Raw genomic sequence first — 18,766 nt, forward strand, 5'->3', positions numbered from 1 at the left:
TTCAGAAATATCTTCCTGATGTTGTTCATCAAGGCATCTGCCTTCAACATAATTATTATTTTTTTTTTATAAACCTTATTTCAATACTTTTATTTAATTTTATTCAACATCAACAAGCATTTTGCCATTTTCAAAAGATTCAAAACCTTCGTAAGAGATCAGGAGATTGGAATTGCTCTTCAGCAATATGGACAAAAGGATTGGGAAACCTGAATTTTCCAGAATTTTTTGTTTTTCCACAAAGTTGGAGGCACACAATTGTATCGGACATCAGTTTTTCTCTTCACCTGAACTTGAAGACCCAAACCTGTTCCCTTGCGTACAAAGCCAGCTCCATGAAGATATTCTTTACATACATTGTAGTGAAAGATCTCCTGCTATAGAGCTCTGACCTTCAACCCTATGGAACACCTTTGGGATGAACTGGAATGCTGACTGCACCCCAGGCCTCCTCGCCTACCTGACTTTGCTAATATCCATGTGGCTAAAGGAATTCTCACAAAAATCTTCACAAACGCACTCCAAAATCTAGTGGTACATCTTTCCAGAAGAGTGGAGGTCATTATAACAGCAAATGGGGTCTAAATGTGGAATGGGATGAAACCAATTATATGGTCAGGTGTTCACAAACTTTTGTCCATATAGTCTACATTTCAGAATCATGCATTATGACTGAGTTGACATGATGGTGGTCTTTGTATTTTATCATCATATTACAGAGATATGCACTTTAATGGGTCTTGGATATTGTCTGTGATACCCAAAACACCCAAAGACTTAGACTACTTTCTGTATATGGGTGTTATTTCCACAGCCAGGGACAAGTTTTTACCATTTCATGCTTCACATGAAGTCTTTTATCTGATAGTTTCACATCCTGGCATCAAGAACATTAAAGATTTTTCACATACATTGATCTGCTTCATGTATGCCAGCGTATATCATATCACCCAGTTTATAGATATTTCCCAGCTTTATCAGAAAGCAGCTTTGTAAAATCTGCAAATCTAGCAAAAGGTTGTTCGCAAGAGCAGGTAGAAATCAGTGGCAGCATTAAAGAAATGATCGAAATTAATAAGCTGTTACAGGAAAATAATCAGGAGCGGAGCAGGATAGTGAAGCGGAGATGCTATTATCAGCTCACAGTTGATTCATTTCCTAAAACAACAGATCTCAGAGTGCGTAATTCATCAATTATAACTAAGTTTCATGTGTAAAGCCGTGGTGTTATGTGAGTGTCAGTATTGTACGCTTCCTGTAACAGAAGAAAAGTTGGTGTGTGTATGAGCGAGAGAGGATTTAGCCAGGCTATAGATAGCACAGCTCTATTCTGTCATTGACTGATGCCTTTTATGTCTCTGTGCTGCCATTGAAGCTAAACCAGACTTCTGTGCTGGAGAGTGTTTAACAAGGAGCCACGCTGGCACGGAGTGAACACACACACACACACACACACACACACACACACACACACACACACACAGCAGCTGGAATTATAAATAGACCTTCTGGTGGAAACCAAATAACGTACTGCGATGCAATACTTTAGTGAAACATGTAGCTAAATCCGTGTCCACGCAGTTTTATCGAAACGTCCAAAAAAACGCCCTTTATATTAGAGGTCGACCGATTAATCGTGATTTATTGACCGTGCGATTACAATCGGCACTTGCGTGAGAGAACATAACTTTCTCATACCAGGAGGTGGCAGTAGTGTGTATTCGGTATCCGAACAGGGAAACCGTAAACGATTGAACTGTAAATATATATAAAGCTTGCAATGTTTCCACCCGCTGGATCCGTGTAGCTTTTTTTTTTTCCTCCAGATCATATCCGATACATTGGAAAGACAAGAACAAGAATGAAAACATTTTCTTCAGTCGCTAAGCTAATTAGCCAATCCGATTCTCTTTTTCGCTATTGACCAAACAGCTTGATGTCGTCTGACTAAAAAACAAAAAAAAATAGTAATAAAAGCCGCCCAACACTCAAAACACCCCAAAAGAAATCAGCATCATATATCGGCCATCGGCTGCCCTGATTTCTAAATATTAATATCAGCCAGAGAAAAACCCATATCACTCGACATTCCCACATTCCCATCATATCTACATCTTCAGGATTAAGATGACGACAAAATCCAGAGCGACATACAAAAATCTCTATTAATGAATAAATCAACACAGAATAAATTTTGCAGACATCACTTTCTTTTCTTTCTTTTTATTTTTTATTTTTTTCAAATAACTACATAAAACAAACAAAAGTAAGAGGTAGTTTAAGTGATTCAGGAAGCCTGTGGTCTTCACCCATATCATTGCACACTAAAAACTCTGCGTGTTGAACAGATGTATAGTAAGGATTAACCACCGTGATTGATTCCACTTTCTCAAAATCATGAACATTTAAGGTGTCTTTTCTCAGGCCTTGAATGTCTCTGACGTTAACATCTGAAACTCTGAGAGCAAGCACTGCCGAGTTTTCGGATCTGATTGCTCAGATGATGTTGATATATTTAGCAGCAGCTCAGACAGTATTCAGCGTCAGGACAAATTGCAGGTTTGATATGCTATCATTACTATAGCAACAGCGCAAATTCTGCATAAACAGATCGTAACGGTGGACGTGTCTGGAGAGAAGCAGGAAATGAAATAGAGCATGGTCTTTGAGAGGGAATGACAGTTCAGAGCTGCTATGATGTAAGTTTATAGCATGTTTATGAAGGAATAATACACTACTGGACGTGCGGTTTTGGGAAAATAATCTCATTTTTGGAGGCAAAAGTAAGTGTTGCACCACAGTTTTCTAGATAAATGAAGTTCACCATTTTAAGTTATTTTATGTTAAAAGCACTACACTGTTTTTTCCTTCTATTTCTGTTATAAAATATATCAGTATATTAATATATAAATATTAGGCATGTGCATCTCCATAACTGAGGCAATGAAATCTCAATGCATAGCCAATGATACGATACTTTAAAATACTTGTGAAGTATGTGATTTTAATTTGATTCAACACAATGTTAATACGATGTAATGAAAAAATATGATGCTCTGCAATTTAATATGGTGCAAATAGTTAAACTTTTATTTCCTGGTTCAGACAGACAGCAAATTATCAATTAAATTTAATTTGCCTGTGTAGCAAAAAAAAAAAAAAAAAGAAAGTCGCAGCTCTACCTCTGCCATGTTAATCTGTATTCTAGGTGACTAAGGTTGTGTTGTGATACGTCATATACCTGAAGTAACAGCAGTGGTGCTGAGAGAACGTGCTCGAGAAATGTATTGGTCTCTTTCTAAATAATGAACGTGTAGTGAATGCGCTAATAGTAATACATAATAAATATTTTTTTAACTAATGCAAATATGTTTAAAACAACGAACGGTAATACAAATGCCAGCTTGTATTCGATGCACATTTTTTAAACGCTTCCTTCTTCTTTTCTACCTTCTCTCCCTCATTTTCTCTCTATGTTGTAAGTAAATGGATGTAGAGGAGGGGCAGGATGCCTGCTGAAACTTCACACCAAAGTGGCAGCGTTGCAGGCTCACTGAAAAATTAATTCCCCCCGGTCACCTCGCTGGCGGCGCTTTAATTATTTAAGGAATGTCACTAATGTGAAATCAGCGATATTTCATTGACCACACCGGCGTCAGCGAACGCTTTCCCCAAACCCTGCAGACTTATTATAGCGGCCTGTACGTCCAGCAGCTGCCTGCTCCAATTAGGTTCAGCCTGATCGCACTGTATTTCACTTTACCTCCACTTTCTATCTTTGTCGCGGCTTCACGATTGCGACGTGAACAGCTGCGAACTGATCATTGAGAACATCCTGCTCCTGAGCGTCGCTCGATCCGAGCCGAGCAGCAGCTATAAAAGCTATTAATGTCTTACATTGTACAAGTGTTCCTCTATAAATGGCAAGGCCATGTGATGGGTGATATGTATCTCTTTCTCTCTCTCTCACAGACACACACACACACACACACACACACACACACAGGTTGATACTGATATCTCTGCATTTAAACCTTTTTATCTGATAAATTAAGATGAAAGAAAAACTGTCATAAAACTTTCTTTAAATCTCAACCTTGTGTATAAAAATGGACAATTCTCATGCTGATAAAACAATAAGTACGCATTTTTAGGCATGTCGTTCTTTTCTGCATAATTATTTATCTCCTCTATTTCTCCATTCCAGTTTGTCCAGTTTTTATATATTTTTTCAACACTTTACTGTTCCTGCCCTGGTCTCAATAGTTGTATCTCAAACCCTCTCTTCTCCCTTTTCTCCCTACTGAGTGATTCGTCCTCCTATGGGGCCCCAAACGCAGGGTTTCCCACCAGCATAACCTCTGACCCCTGGTGCCATTAATCTCTTTGCTCCTGATCGGCCAGTCTCAGGGGTGAAATCAACAGGGCAGGGCGTGATGGGCTGGGGGGAGCCTGCGGCCAATTAGAGAGTCCTTCAGAGCAGCTACGCACAGCCATTTGGCCGAGGTGGAGTGTTAGATCCGTGCTGCAGGGTCCACAGTTCAACAGCAAATGTCTCACACGCATTTGCTGTGCATTTGTGTCTAAGCTCAGGCTTCAGTCTGACCATTTGGTGAGCTGCAGCTTAGTGAGTGTCCATTAAAGCGTTCAGTGGCGTGACAGGACACTTAATCTCAGAGTGATATTGATACCATGGTGTATAATAGCTCAGGCATTTTTCATCCTTAACATGCAGCCAGGTTCCTCAGAGTAAATCGAATCGAAAATGACTCATTATTTGATTAATTTTTTAATTATTTATTTTTTTAAGTGAAATTATTTATGCTTTATTATTATTATTATTGATTTTTATTGATTATTACTGATGTTTGCAATCATTCGGGAAAAAAAATCCTGATCATCGTAAGTGTCTGTATTCTATGATTTTACTTCTCATTATACTGAGCTTTTGATTACTCCATTTTGTTCAGTGAAAAGGCACCTATTAATGATCAGAATCACAGGTTTATTTGTAAAAAATAGGGCAGGTAAACGATCTTCTTGAACGTGTAGATAAAACTAATTTTTTCCAACATCAGGATGCCAGATGGCATAATATGCCACTAGTTTAAATGAAAACATTTTACGCATAAAATACTAATAGTCTGTAGTTGTAAATTGCTGTATTGTATGCGAAATAAAACACTTTATTAGAAATCTGCACATGCAGTGATGATCCCAGATCAGTGGAGCTGAATGCTGTGGATCGATAGTGTATAGTGATGATGATTATGATGTTGTAGTGGCCTGTAAAAAGCCCTTTGTTGATTCTTTGTCTTATGTTTTTCAAGCTTGTGTGTGTGTGTGTGTGTGTGTGTGTGTGTGTGTGTGTGTGTGAAAACAGTTTCCTGCTGACCCTCACTCTAATTTGATTGTCAATACTCCAAAGCTGCCATCTGACCCCTGTGCTTGATGTGGGTTCGATGGCCAGAACATCATTAAAGATGCGCGTGTGTGTGTGTGTGTGTGTGTGTGTGTGTGTGTGTGTGTGTGTGTGTGTGTGTGTGTGTGTGAACAGCTGCTTCTGTGATGATGATGATGATGATGAAATACACACATACTTCTTACTTCTTTCATTTTTTTCCCCCCCGAAACTGTTACCACAATGTTAGAGCCAGCTCCATGAAGATATTCTTTACATACATTGTGCTTATAGAGCTCTGACCTTCAACCCTGTTGAACACCTTTGGTATGAATGTGAACACTGACTGCACCCTAAGCCTCCTCACCTCCTCCCCTACATCAGTACCTGACTTTTTAACATCCTTATGGATGAATGAGCAAACATCAGACTCCAAAATCTATCTATCTAAATATATATATCCAACATAAAAATATCATATAATGAATACAGAGATCAGAAGCAACATGACCGTATTTTGTAAAAAAAAAAAAAATGCACCTTTTTGCTCCATAAAATAATTTTTCCTTAATAAGTCGTTCAGGATGTGACAGTTTAGAGGACACTAAAACATGAATCGTACTACTGGATGACCTGACTCTCTGAAGACATCAGGAGGAGGTGAAGGAAAAGGCAGTTTAATAAAAAAAATAAAAAAATCAATGCGACTCTATAGAGATATTTGTAATATCAATAGAATGGATTTGCAACATTACAGTATGCACAGTTATTAAGATAAATGACATCATGGTATTCCTTCTGGAGCAAATATTGAATTTCAGGCGTTCCTCTACAATAAGTGATTTGGATTGGCCTCAAAACAGCTGTATCCAAGATCTGTAAACATACTTTATATGGACATAAGTTTGTGGACACCTAACCCATATGATCTGTATGTGCTTCTTTTTAAACATCACATTTAACATTTAGTTCCTATTTCTTGTTATAAGAACCTCCACACTTCTGGTAAGATGTTCCACTAGATTTTAGAGTGTGTTTGTGGAGATTTGTGTCAGATTCATTAAGCCACAAGGGTGTAAGTAAAATCAGGTACTGATGTAGGTGAGGTGAGGAAACTTGAGTTGAACTTTCATCCCAAAGGTGTTTAATAAGGTTGAGATCAGAGCTCTCTAGTACAAGATCTTTCACTCCAACCCATGTAAACTTAATGGAGCTGGACTTTTGTACATAGTCAGACTCTAACAGGTTTGGGTCTCCTAGTTTAAGTTAAGGGGAAACAACTGCGCACCTCCAAGTTTGTGGTAACAGTTTGTGGAAGAACCACATATGGCTGGAAAAGTCGGGTGTGTATTTCGTATGTATAGTGTATGTCTATCATCTTTAACATTAGATCTGCTTTTGATAAGGTTGTTGCGATGGTGTTTTGGTGTCACGTAAGAAAAAAGTACGATTATGAGATTAACTTCGATGTAATATTTTGGGACAAAAGTCAAAGTTACGAGAATAAAGTCATAATATTTTAACCCTAAAACCCCGGCTGAAGTACTGGTGACGCTAGAGACATCGAGCCCACAAGTTTCATTTCTATAGGATTGTCCCTTCAGAAGTACATTAGTACATATGTGTGTGTGTGTATATGTGTGTGTGTATATATATATATATATATATATATATATATATATATATATATATATATATATATGGCTGATGATCACAAATATCCAAAACACACTCCAAAATCTAGTGGAACATCTTCCCAGAAGAGTGGAGGGAATTATAAGAGAAAATTTGGACTAAATGTGGAATGCATTGCTCTAAAATTACATACTGTGCTTATGGCCAGGTGACCCAATACTTTTGGAGATATATATATAATTGTTTTTGTAAATATTAGGTGGTCAGATTACCTCCCTGTATAGTGGCGTGTTGACATTCATATCTTCTCAGGTGTTCTGCAGGTTGATCATCCGGATTGTCAGGATTCACAATCTGTGTTGTGATACGCGTTGTTTCGTAACAGCTATTCCATATCTCCTCTATAGGGCCCATCCCTACTCTTTATGATGCTATGTATAGAGCTTATTATTGAGGTTTAGTATTTAGTACTCGTATAAGCTCCCAGACTGGCTGAGACTGGTTTATCTGATGTGTGGGCTGATACTTGCTCCACTGATACCTAACTATGGCTGTTTTTATTTTTATTCAGGGTGCTGTTGACTTGCTGTGAGGTGTCGGCCTTTTTACTTTTTATTGAATATGTAAAGGACATTGAGCTTTATTTCTCTGTCTGTGGTTTTGTTCATCAGACTGTACGATGCTTCATCTGATCTGATGACTCAGAATAGTGGTATATAAGTGAATATTATCGTGCACGTGTGCCTCGAATAAAAGGCGATGTGGGCAGAGGCGTGACTAAATGAAGACGTTAGCCAGATCAGCTTTAAGCTTCGGAGATGATCGTGTTGCTTTAGGGGAGACGTTAATGACTCGTCTGTCTGAGGCTGAAACATACCCAAGGGCTATGGGATTAGATTAGACGTAGTATTACACCACACACACACACACGGCCACACCCACATGCCTTTTAAAAGACAGAGAGGGTGTTCGGGTGTGTGTGTGGTGTGTGTGTGTTTAACCATTAACAATCCTTCAAATAATGTCCATTACAGCACTCTTTCTTTCTCCATGTGTGCCCTCCTGTGGCCTGGGGATTAGTGGAGTTGCTTACTTCCTGTTTAATCCATGGCTCTATGGATCATGTTCGTGGGGAATGTGTGTGTGTGTGTGTGTGTGTGTGTGTGTGTGTGTGTGTGTGTGTGGTGCACCTTTCACCTCTACTCCTGCCCATCCCCTCACTATGAGGTCCAGACAAGGCCAGCGCATTACTCTCTAAAGTCTAGCGTGTGTTTGCGCTCGTGTTTGCGAAGGCTCGTGTTTGAGGTCAGGCTGGCGTGGTTAAATATGTATCTTCTGCTCTTTGCTCCTCTCAGGGCTTTAGATCTTGGCTTTACTGAGGACATAGGGCACTAAAAGGCTTTTCTCACGCATAGTTTACACGCAAAGGAATTAAGTAAAGTGTATGGAATGACCATATGGATTAGAAATGAGCTGATGTTGTTTATTTGGCATTTTTAATCATTTGGATTCAGTTAATACAACACACACACACACACACACACACACTTCAAGCTAATTTTAGACGATATACCAAAGGAAATCACACAAATGTTTCTCCAAAACAGTTGAAAATACAATTCAAAAGCTTCCGATCAAACACCATGAAATACGTTGTGATACAAATTCAGAACCAAAAGTAGAGAAAGTAAATCCATGAAAATTCAGACCAAAACTCGGAACAATGCGATGTGATTTATCATGCTCTCCTTATTCTTGCTTTCTGTCTTTATCTTAAACATGTTTCTGATATCTAACCAGAATTTATAACCCACGACCGTGGGATTTTACTGATGACTAAAGTGTATGTATGTGTGCACATGCAGGAACCCCAGTGAACCGAATCCCCATCATGGCCAAGCAGGTGCTTGATCTCTACATGCTCTACAAGCTGGTGACCGAGAAAGGAGGCCTGGTGGAGGTCATCAACAAGAAGATATGGAGAGAAATCACCAAGGGCCTCAATTTACCCACCTCCATCACCAGCGCTGCCTTCACACTCCGCACACAGTGAGAGAAAACACACACACACACAGAAGATAGCTTCAGATTACCATCCTGATGTGTTCCTGTCTCTGCTTTCACCTTACCTTCTGTCACACTCCTCTTTTCATTTACATCCAGTGAAACTGTGCAGCCAGTGAAGAAGTGTATTGACACGATGGATTTATTGATTTGGTTTGGGTCAGAGTTCACCTTGGATGAAGGACTGAAGTGCTGAGATATATATATATTTAATTAAGCACTTCTGGGTTGTTTTGTTTGTTTTTGTTTTTTAGTAACTAAGATCTGTAATTTTCCTGATCTGGTTATTGGAAAGCTGATGGTTTTATTCTCAGATTGCTGTGTGTGAATAGTCCTGGAATTATAAATGGAAAGAAATTAAAGACTCGTTGTTGGAAAATACTCTAAATTTAATCCTGCCTAATGAAAAGTGGAGTTATTTTTATTAGGATTATTGTCCTGCAACATCATAAAATAATGTTTTATTCCTTTTATACCACTTCAATTTGACGTCGGTTATGTGAAAAAATTTCTGGACCTTCTGACCAATCAGAATTAAGAAGTACACAGACTGAAATATTCTTAAGGACCGTTTTTTTTTTTTTTTTTATTATTAACTCGTCGTATTTACCAATTTTTGTACTAAATCGTTTGAGCTTGACGCTAGAAAAATCCTAAACACCTGTATACTCCGTGTTATATACACCGAATAATAGAGTGAATAACACTGATTATCTCTTCATCATGGTACCACCTGTTGGGTGGGATATATTACGTAGCAAGTATTTTATTAAATCTGGCCTCAGTATATTATCAGTATTTATTCGTTGCAGTGTTGAAAGATGTCTGTAATGACGAGCTCTGTGTGGGTTTGCTTTATCTTTTCTCAGGTACATGAAGTATCTGTACCCGTACGAGTGTGTACGCAAAAGCCTGAGCTCTCCCAGCGAGCTGCAGGCCGCCATCGACAGCAACCGGCGTGAGGGGCGTCGCCCCAGCTACAGCAGCAGCCTGTTTCGCTTTAGCTCCTCCCCCAGCTCCGCTTCTCACATCCTCTCCCCACCCAAAATGCACCTGGCAGCATTGGGTGCTGGAGCTGCAGTGGCACTAAACGGTCTGCAGGGGGCATCAGCACACTCACTCAAGGCTCTGGGTAAGAGGATTGAGGAGAGAGGAAAACGCATTTAATACGATGAGAGAGAGAGAGCGAAAGGTATGTGATATTACTTTCAAATCAATCACGTCTTCTATCTTTTTCTTTCTCTCTCTTTTAGAAGACGCCTCTTCATCTCTGCTGGCAGCTCGTGGCCCGGCCATGGCGCTGGCTCTGGGTCAGCAGCAGGTGGCAGGACTGGCTCGGGCAGCCACGCTGGAGCAGCTGAGGGAAAAGTTGGAGACTGGAACAGGACTCGGAGCCTCTGAGGGGCCCGAGAGGAAGATGGCACGTCTGGCCGAGGAGCAGCAGAGACTCATGCAGCAGGCATTTCAGCACAACCTGCTCGCCATGGCGTCTCAAATGCCCATGAACCTGCGCATGGGTCTGACACCAAAAGGTCAGTTTTAACAATGAGGAACAGAAATACAGACATGTGTAGAGTCCAGTGCACTCAGACGATTCAATCAGTTATAACCACAGCACCTTGTTGTTCTTTATTGAGAAAAGTTTTTTGAAAAAATATAATGTGCAGATATCAAGCCAATATAACAAATAAAAAAATATATATTATATTATATAATAATATTATATGCTGATATAATATATTTATACAAATATATTGAATAATATAAAAATATCAAATGCCGGTTTATATTTATAAAAATATATTATTCTTCAATATAAAAATAAGATATAATACCGATAAAATATATTCTATAATATAAAAATATAATATGCTGATATAATGTATGTAGAAGTATAGTAGTGTGAGGCAAATGCAAATACATTTGGATGAGAAAAAAATGATGGTTCCACCCAGGATGGGTTCTGTGGATCTTTTGAGTCTGGTTCCTCTCAAAGTTTCTTCCTGATACCATCTCAGCAGGGTATTGCCATCGTTCAGCTCATTCAGTAGTAGATAAAGCTGAGCTGTACTTCCCCAAGCACCGAAGTGTCATCAAAAAATGAGGTTGATGATCCATTCCCTTAAATTTTTTAATTTCATTATGACAGGAGGATAAAGTGACTGAGTGAACAGCATGAAGAGTCATGGTGTGGGTTTTAACAGCTTGTGTCTGCTTTTGTGTTTCTGCAGATGATAAGCATGACCTGGCCTTGAGCATTTCCTCCACAGGGTCTGCCAGCATCAGTGTATCTGTAGAGGTCAACGGTGTCGTCTACTCAGGTACACCGCACACATCTCTGTTTCGTTTCATTTCATTTCAATGTGTTATTGTATTATCGATCGATTACGATCATGTGCTCATGTCATAAAGGTCTAATATTAAAGCGTGAAAGCTGAACACTGCCCTCTAGTGATGAAACATATTATAGTAAATTATAGATTATAGTAGAGATGTCCATATCCCTAACTGAGGCCGATGCAATCTACATCTCGATGTATCCCTCCTCTCCTGGTCTAATAATCAGATTCCTTGTATTATTTAACCCTCACCGCATCCTCCTTCTCCCTCACAGGAAGTCTCTTTGCTCAGAAGCCTGCTTCAGTGGCGGTGTCTTCTGCAGCCAGCTCATCGTCCGTGCCACCCAACACCACCTTCGTCTTCCCGAGCCACAGCCCCTCCTCCTCTTCCTCAAAAGGCCCCAGCTCGGCCGAGCCGTCTACCAGCGGCTCACCATAGCGGAGGATGGGTTCTCCACTGCCCAGGCTCCGACCTCCTCGTCCAGGCCTCGGCACGGTCGCTACACGCCTTGCTTTGAAAAAAAAACAGACTGTTACACAACCAGTACCTCATTTACTTCTTGTCAGCTTTAGCTGTCTATACATCTTCAGACATATTTAACACACACACACACACACACACACACACATATACACACACATATAAGCACACAAACACTGTGCAAAATAAATAACGCTAAACACAATCAGGACATTCAGCCAAAATCCACTGACAGGTGTTCATTACAGGACTTGAAGAGTTTTATTTAGAAGAAAAAAAGTGCTATTTTGTTCGTCTTCTGATTTTTGGATATTTTTTATTATTATATTTTTTTCTTTTACTCTCTTTTTTCCCCCCTCTTTTTACTTACCTCAGATCAAGCAATCCACAACAATATCCTTACCTCAGAAGCTGTAGGAAATACTGTAGCTGAATGAATTTTCATCGCTAGCTGCCTCATCGCTGGGCTTTCAGATCTCGGTCACTATTTACGCGATCGTCTGCGTAACCGTTCGTAGTCAGTAGTTAATATATTGATGTCCAGCAGGGGGCACTGTTTCTAAATGTGAAATATGAACGATTTCACGAGAACAATTTTGTGACACGCATTTGTTGCTGTTCAGGAATTTTTTCGAATCGTGCATTGTGTTTCGAAATCGAATATCCTTGAAAATATTAACTAATCTAAGACGATTTGGAAAATTTGTGAATTTAAATCAAATTTTAACAGGATTTCTGAAAGGTTTGCCGTTTTATTTGACAAAATCTTGTGATGAATGGTACCGATAAATAGCTCAAACGGTGATATATATATATATAAAGTGTGTACAGTAAATGTGTGGTGTTCTCAGGATTCAGTGCAGTATTTCTGTGTAATGCTTCACATCAGATCTCCTCCAGTCTGTAGCCTCGGGCAGGCTTTTCATTTCAGGCTGGACCTTTAACAGTTTGGGAGCTTTTTTTTTTCTTCGACTTCACAACCTACCTCATCGTCACTCAGCTGTGGATTTCCGAAGTTTCGTTTTATTTTGTTGGGTTTTATCAGTAGGGCAGGAACCCAGCTCAGCTCCGAGCTCGTGTATAGCTCATGGTCACTATATGCGTTAGGACAATCACACAAGGAGGCATCAGGGCCCTGAGCGACCAAATAGCAGCCCGGATGCTGTCGAACCTTCCTCTGACGAGATCCTGGAATATATTAGAGTTTGTTTTAATAGTGTAGAGAGTCTAAATCTCGTCATGTTGTGCTTCTAGGGTGTGTTTAGTGCTAGTAAATTTTTTTTTGCGTGATTTTTTCCAGGATATGTGAAACGCTTTAAAATCAAATCGCATTGTTATTTGCCTCCCGTAGTGGAAAAGGCGGCTTTCTCAGGTACTACTCTGTTCTTATAGTCAGTAAAACTCTCTTTATTTTTCCCCTCAATACCTCATGTTGTCTGACCGAGACACTAATGTATCCTGCGCTAAGGAACCAGACTCGAGTATCATTGTGAACCAGAATTTCCAAATCTGAAATCTTCCAAAATTCAGATCTCTCTCTCTCTCTCTCACTTTTCGTAATATCCTGCATTTGTACAATCATGACGGTGAATCTTGTGCACAGCTAGATACCAAAGAGCAGCTCACCTTTATAACTACAAGGTACACAATCAGGCGTCGCCTCAGTGAGTTTGATGTCCACGGATTTTTTTTTTTACGTTTTACTTCGAAGTTGATGTCAGCGGATGCCATTTTTGTACAATATATCGATATAGCGGAGATTTAATAAAGTCTCCCTGATTATCAACCCAATCCTGGTGCTGGAAGCAGCTGCTTTTCTACTGGTTTAAAGAACACAGGATGTTGCAGAAGCTGCACAGTCATTATTATTATTGCAATGCGCAACTTGCAAACATCCTCCTGCTAGTAAGGTACATAGTGTTACTGTTGTAAAGAAAGCAGGACGTTGCGTTGTCTCTCCTTGTGGAACTCTTACTCATACTCTTTCCACATGTTGAATCTCTAAACAGGGGAGTTCTTTGTATTTCGAATGAGATTACATTAGCAAGTAGAACCGAACATGTTGCATGCTTGGTTTCCTCTTAGCTTCGATCACTAATTAGAAAATGAATAATCTCAACTTGCTTTACAGTCTTTGTTCCTTTTCATAATGTCTTGACATTAAGTTAATTTATGAAGAGAATCCAAAGTTGTTTCATTTTTCCTCTATAAATTATTGGCTTTTTTTGTGCTGAACAATCAGTTTGATTGAACTGTTGGTACCAGCACCAGGATTTGTTGATTGAGAATGTTTTAGGGAGGACCAGACTTATGTGTTTGGGAGATCTTCCAATCATAAGTCAGAACTTTATCACTCTGGAAAGATGATCTGAGGTGTTTTAGAGTATGGCATCTGCTGTTTGTTTGTTTATTTTTCTTTAGATATAAAAACACTGAAGGTGCCCAAATGATGACCAACCGTGTAGTGTTGTCTCTTTAATCTCAGGAAGACCATTTTTGCCAAATGCCTCACGCCATCCTTCCAAAAAAAAAAAAAAAAAAATAAAAAAAAAAAAAAAAAAAGTCGTCTTTTCCCTTTTCTTATCTGCTCAGCTGCTTGTAAATGCTTCGTGCTTCTCCGTGCTGCTGTAACTGCAATTAGATTTGCGGATTGAATCGAATCGAGCAGTTTACACCAGTGAGGCTCATCGTGGTGTCCAGTTTTTTTTCCTTTTCACGGTCAGTGAAAGGTTGCGCTCAAATGAACTGCTGCTGTTAGAGGACGCTGTAGTTGCCTTAATCACTGGAGAGACTGGGACGGGTTTCAGGATTTCTCCAGAATAGAATGTCGAGCCTCTTGTTTTTGTTTTTTGTTTGTTTGTTTTTTTCAAGGGTTTATCAAACTGAAGAGAATTGTACCTTTAAAATCCAGCTGCACAAAATACAATCAGCGTCACACACCGTATCAGACATATTTATATACAGATATAAGCTTTTTTTGTGGTGTTTTTTAAACTGGTCTTACAGGTAATGCATATTTGAGTACATTTTAAAGACCGGTTTGTTTGTGTGTGCATGTGTGTGTGTGTGTGTGTGTGTGTGTGTGTGTGTCAGACAACATTTGCACATCATATCAGGTTATGAAAGTTAAACATTACATTAGTCACTTTATCATCCACAATCCGTCGCCACCAGGTGTTTTGCCGGTCACTTGAGCCACTAGATGGTGCTCAAGTACACAATGTATTCAGTTTACTTAATGGAAGTGTGTGTGTGTGTGTGTGTGTCTGTGTGTGTGTGTGTGTGTGTGTGTGTACGTGAGAGAGAAGCTGTTTGACTGTTTTAAACACGCCCATGTCTACTTCCTCTATCATCAAGTGAATCCTAAATATGGTCAGGATCATTGCAGAATTTGAGATATGAACTTTACCCAGAAAGCATTGCAGTCTCAAACATATAGGAACAGTGGTTTTAATACGTATCTGTGACTTTGTATTCAAAACAAATCTCAATACATGTCCAAGCTGCAATTCTGTACTTTGCGAGATCAGTCTCACAAATCTCTTGATTTCGAAGACAATCTGCTGGGTTACGGCACCAACCGTGACCGATGACCTCTTTGGTTTGAGTCCTATGTCATGATCTGAATCACTCAGGTTGTTTTAACATGCTGGTGTAAGTTCAAAGAGCTAATCTGACATCAAGAGTCTTGATGTCAGAAATGTGCACACACAGTAACAGGAGCAGATATTTTTCTCCAGAAGGCACACAGATGTCAGATGTTACAGTTTGGTACTTTGAGCTTGAGCTCTACGAATGTCTGCGCAAACATCTAAACAGTATGAGCAATGCTTAATGTCTGCAATGCAAATTGTGAATTATACAAGATCGTTGTTGTGTAGTTCACACAAGACGCTTAGATTCGATTGGTTTGGTCAAAAAACGTGACCGAGAACCACCTACTTATACAGGGGAAAAAAAGTCATGTGACTGGCCAGGAATCCTTCTGAAATGTGACATTATTTAATTTACTCATCACTGACTGCTTCAGATAAAACTCTGTAAAGTCAGAGAGCTTTTTTGAGTCCTGTCACAGAGAGAACAGAGAGACATTGGGATCACATCATCAGCTATTCTGAAGCTTGTGACCAGAAAAGTGTACAAAAGTCTGCCTGCTAAAACCTAAAGCTTTTTAATTTTCAGATGTGAAATAATATTTACTATTTCCAAAAATATCGACCATTTTTACATCCGTTCGTGGCGCAACTGACTTGACCTACAGTGTTCAGAGTTCAGGTGTGTTCCTGTTGGGAAATTCAGCATTACTCAGTACACTACACACCAGACACTCCTCAAAATTGTGCATCATCATCAGGAGTCAGCGTAAGGGGCGTGTTTAAAGCAGGATCATTTTATTCATGTGCACTCAGGAATTTCATTAATCACAGTAGCAGCTGTTGCACCATTTCACCTCAACTCCACATCTGTCTGTGTATTATACATGCATATGCAATTGGTTTATGGAATACCTCATTCGTCTACTAGTTTCATTTGTTTTTTTTTTTTTCGGTTTGTGTAGATCTTTTTTTTTTCCCGTTTTTGTGCTTAATTGTACAATGCTCGTTTCAGAATACTGAACAATGATCCTTGTGCATATTTTTGTACTGTTATATTAATTATAATGCTGTTATCGATATAATTATAACGATATTACTGATGTTAGGGTTGTTTTTTTGTTTGTTTTTTCCCCTCTTTTAATGAATTCGAGATTTAGGACGAGACCCATGTGAATGCTGGTGTGTGCTGATTGTATTCAAAAGTGGAGCACTTTGTTTCCCCTAAAAAAAAAAAAAAAAAAGTGATTTTCTTTCATTTTTATTTTTAGATATTCAGGTTTGTTCACATCAGTAATATTAAATCTGTGGTTCTCAGGGCTTTCCACATCTACGATTATGATAAAGTTTTACATTATATCTTACCCTCCTGTGTGATTTGTGTGTTTTTTGTTATGAATCAGAAACTTTCGAATTAAAAAAAAGACTTCTTTACATTTTTCCAGTCTTTCAGAAAAAGACTGAGCCACTCCCTGTTTTCCTTTGGTTGTAAGATTGCATATGTTCTGGTTTAAATGTACTGATTCACTTCACACAAAGAAATCCCACTCGCAGTGTGTGTTAGCTGGAATATGAGTCATACAAGAAAAATTGTATCTGAAGGTGGGAGTATTCAAATATCCAAAACCCCAACAATGTTGAATTACATTACTGTCTGCCCACTTGTTCTACACACACACACACACACACACACACACACACACACACACACACACACACACACACAGAGCACAAGGTATCTATTATGTTCCCTGACAACAGAAAATTTATTCTGATTTTTTTCTGGTTATTATACATCTATCCCTCTATCACTGTACCTGTTACTCACTTCATCTATCCTCTATCACTGTACCTGTAACACTCACTTCATCTATCCCTCTATCACTGTACCTGTAACACTCACTTCATCTATCCCTCTATCACTGTACCTGTAACACTCACTTCATCCATCCCTCTATCACTGTACCTGTAACACTCACTTCATCCATCCCTCTATCACTGTACCTGTAACACTCACTTCATCCATCCCTCTATCACTGTACCTGTAACACTCACTTCATCCATCCCTCTATCACTGTACCTGTAACACTCACTTCATCTATCCCTCTATCACTGTACCTGTAACACTCACTTCATCCATCCCTCTATCACTGTACCTGTAACACTCTCTCACTTCATCCATCCCTCTATCACTGTACCTGTAACACTTTCTCACTTAATCTATCCCTCGATCACTGTACCTGTAAAACTCTCTCACTTCATCCATCCCTCTATCACTGTACCTGTAACACTCACTTTATCTATCCCTCTATCACTGTACCTGTAACACTCACTTCATCCATCCCTCTATCACTGTACCTGTAACACTCACTTCATCTATCCCTCTATCACTGTACCTGTAACACTCACTTCATCCATCCTCTATCACTGTACCTGTAACACTCACTTCATCCATCCCTCTATCACTGTACCTGTAACACTCACTTCATCCATCCCTCTATCACTGTACCTGTAACACTCACTTCATCCATCCCTCTATCACTGTACCTGTAACACTCACTTCATCCATCCCTCTATCACTGTACCTGTAACACTCATTTCATCTGTCCCTCTATCACTGTACCTGTAACACTCATTTCATCTGTCCCTCTATCACTGTACCTGTAACACTCACTCACTTCATCCATCCCTCTATCACTGTACCTGTAAAACTCTCACTTCATAAATCCCTCTTTCACTGTACCTGTAACACTCTCACTTCATCTATCCCTCTATCACTGTACCTGTAACACTTTCACTTCATCAATCCCTCTATCACTGTACCTGTTACTCACTTCATCTATCCCTCTATCACTGTACCTGTAACACTCTCACTTCATCTATCCCTCTATCACTGTACCTGTAACACTCACTTCATCTATCCCTCTATCACTGTACCTGTAACACTCACTTCATCCATCCCTCTATCACTGTACCTGTAACACTCACTTCATCTATCCCTCTATCACTGTACCTGTAACACTCACGTCATCTATCCCTCTATCACTGTACCTGTAACACTCACTTCATCCATCCCTCTATCACTGTACCTGTAACACTCTCACTTCATCCATCCCTCTATCACTGTACCTGTAACACTCACGTCATCTATCCCTCTATCACTGTACCTGTAACACTCTCACTTCATCTATCCCTCTATCACTGTACCTGTAACACTCACTTCATCCATCCCTCTATCACTGTACCTGTAACA

At 39.4% G+C, this 18,766-nt stretch overlaps 1 protein-coding gene across 2 annotated transcripts in view; it reads left to right on the forward strand.

Annotated features, from left to right (window-relative positions):
* LOC124395645 (AT-rich interactive domain-containing protein 3B-like) overlaps positions 1 to 12,215 on the forward strand; it is a 61,843-nt gene extending 49,628 nt beyond the window's left edge. For both annotated transcript variants that reach the window (XM_046864338.1, XM_046864340.1), the window contains exons 5-9: positions 8,902 to 9,085; positions 9,970 to 10,232; positions 10,354 to 10,632; positions 11,332 to 11,421; positions 11,715 to 12,215. In XM_046864338.1, the coding sequence (XP_046720294.1) occupies positions 8,902 to 9,085; positions 9,970 to 10,232; positions 10,354 to 10,632; positions 11,332 to 11,421; positions 11,715 to 11,878 (980 nt within the window). In that variant the 3' untranslated portion in view covers positions 11,879 to 12,215. The remainder of the gene's footprint in view (positions 1 to 8,901; positions 9,086 to 9,969; positions 10,233 to 10,353; positions 10,633 to 11,331; positions 11,422 to 11,714) is intronic.
* The last annotated feature ends 6,551 nt before the right edge of the window (positions 12,216 to 18,766 follow it).

The sequence above is a fragment of the Silurus meridionalis genome, chromosome 13, assembly GCF_014805685.1.
Source record: "Silurus meridionalis isolate SWU-2019-XX chromosome 13, ASM1480568v1, whole genome shotgun sequence".
Classification (NCBI taxonomy): domain Eukaryota; kingdom Metazoa; phylum Chordata; class Actinopteri; order Siluriformes; family Siluridae; genus Silurus; species Silurus meridionalis.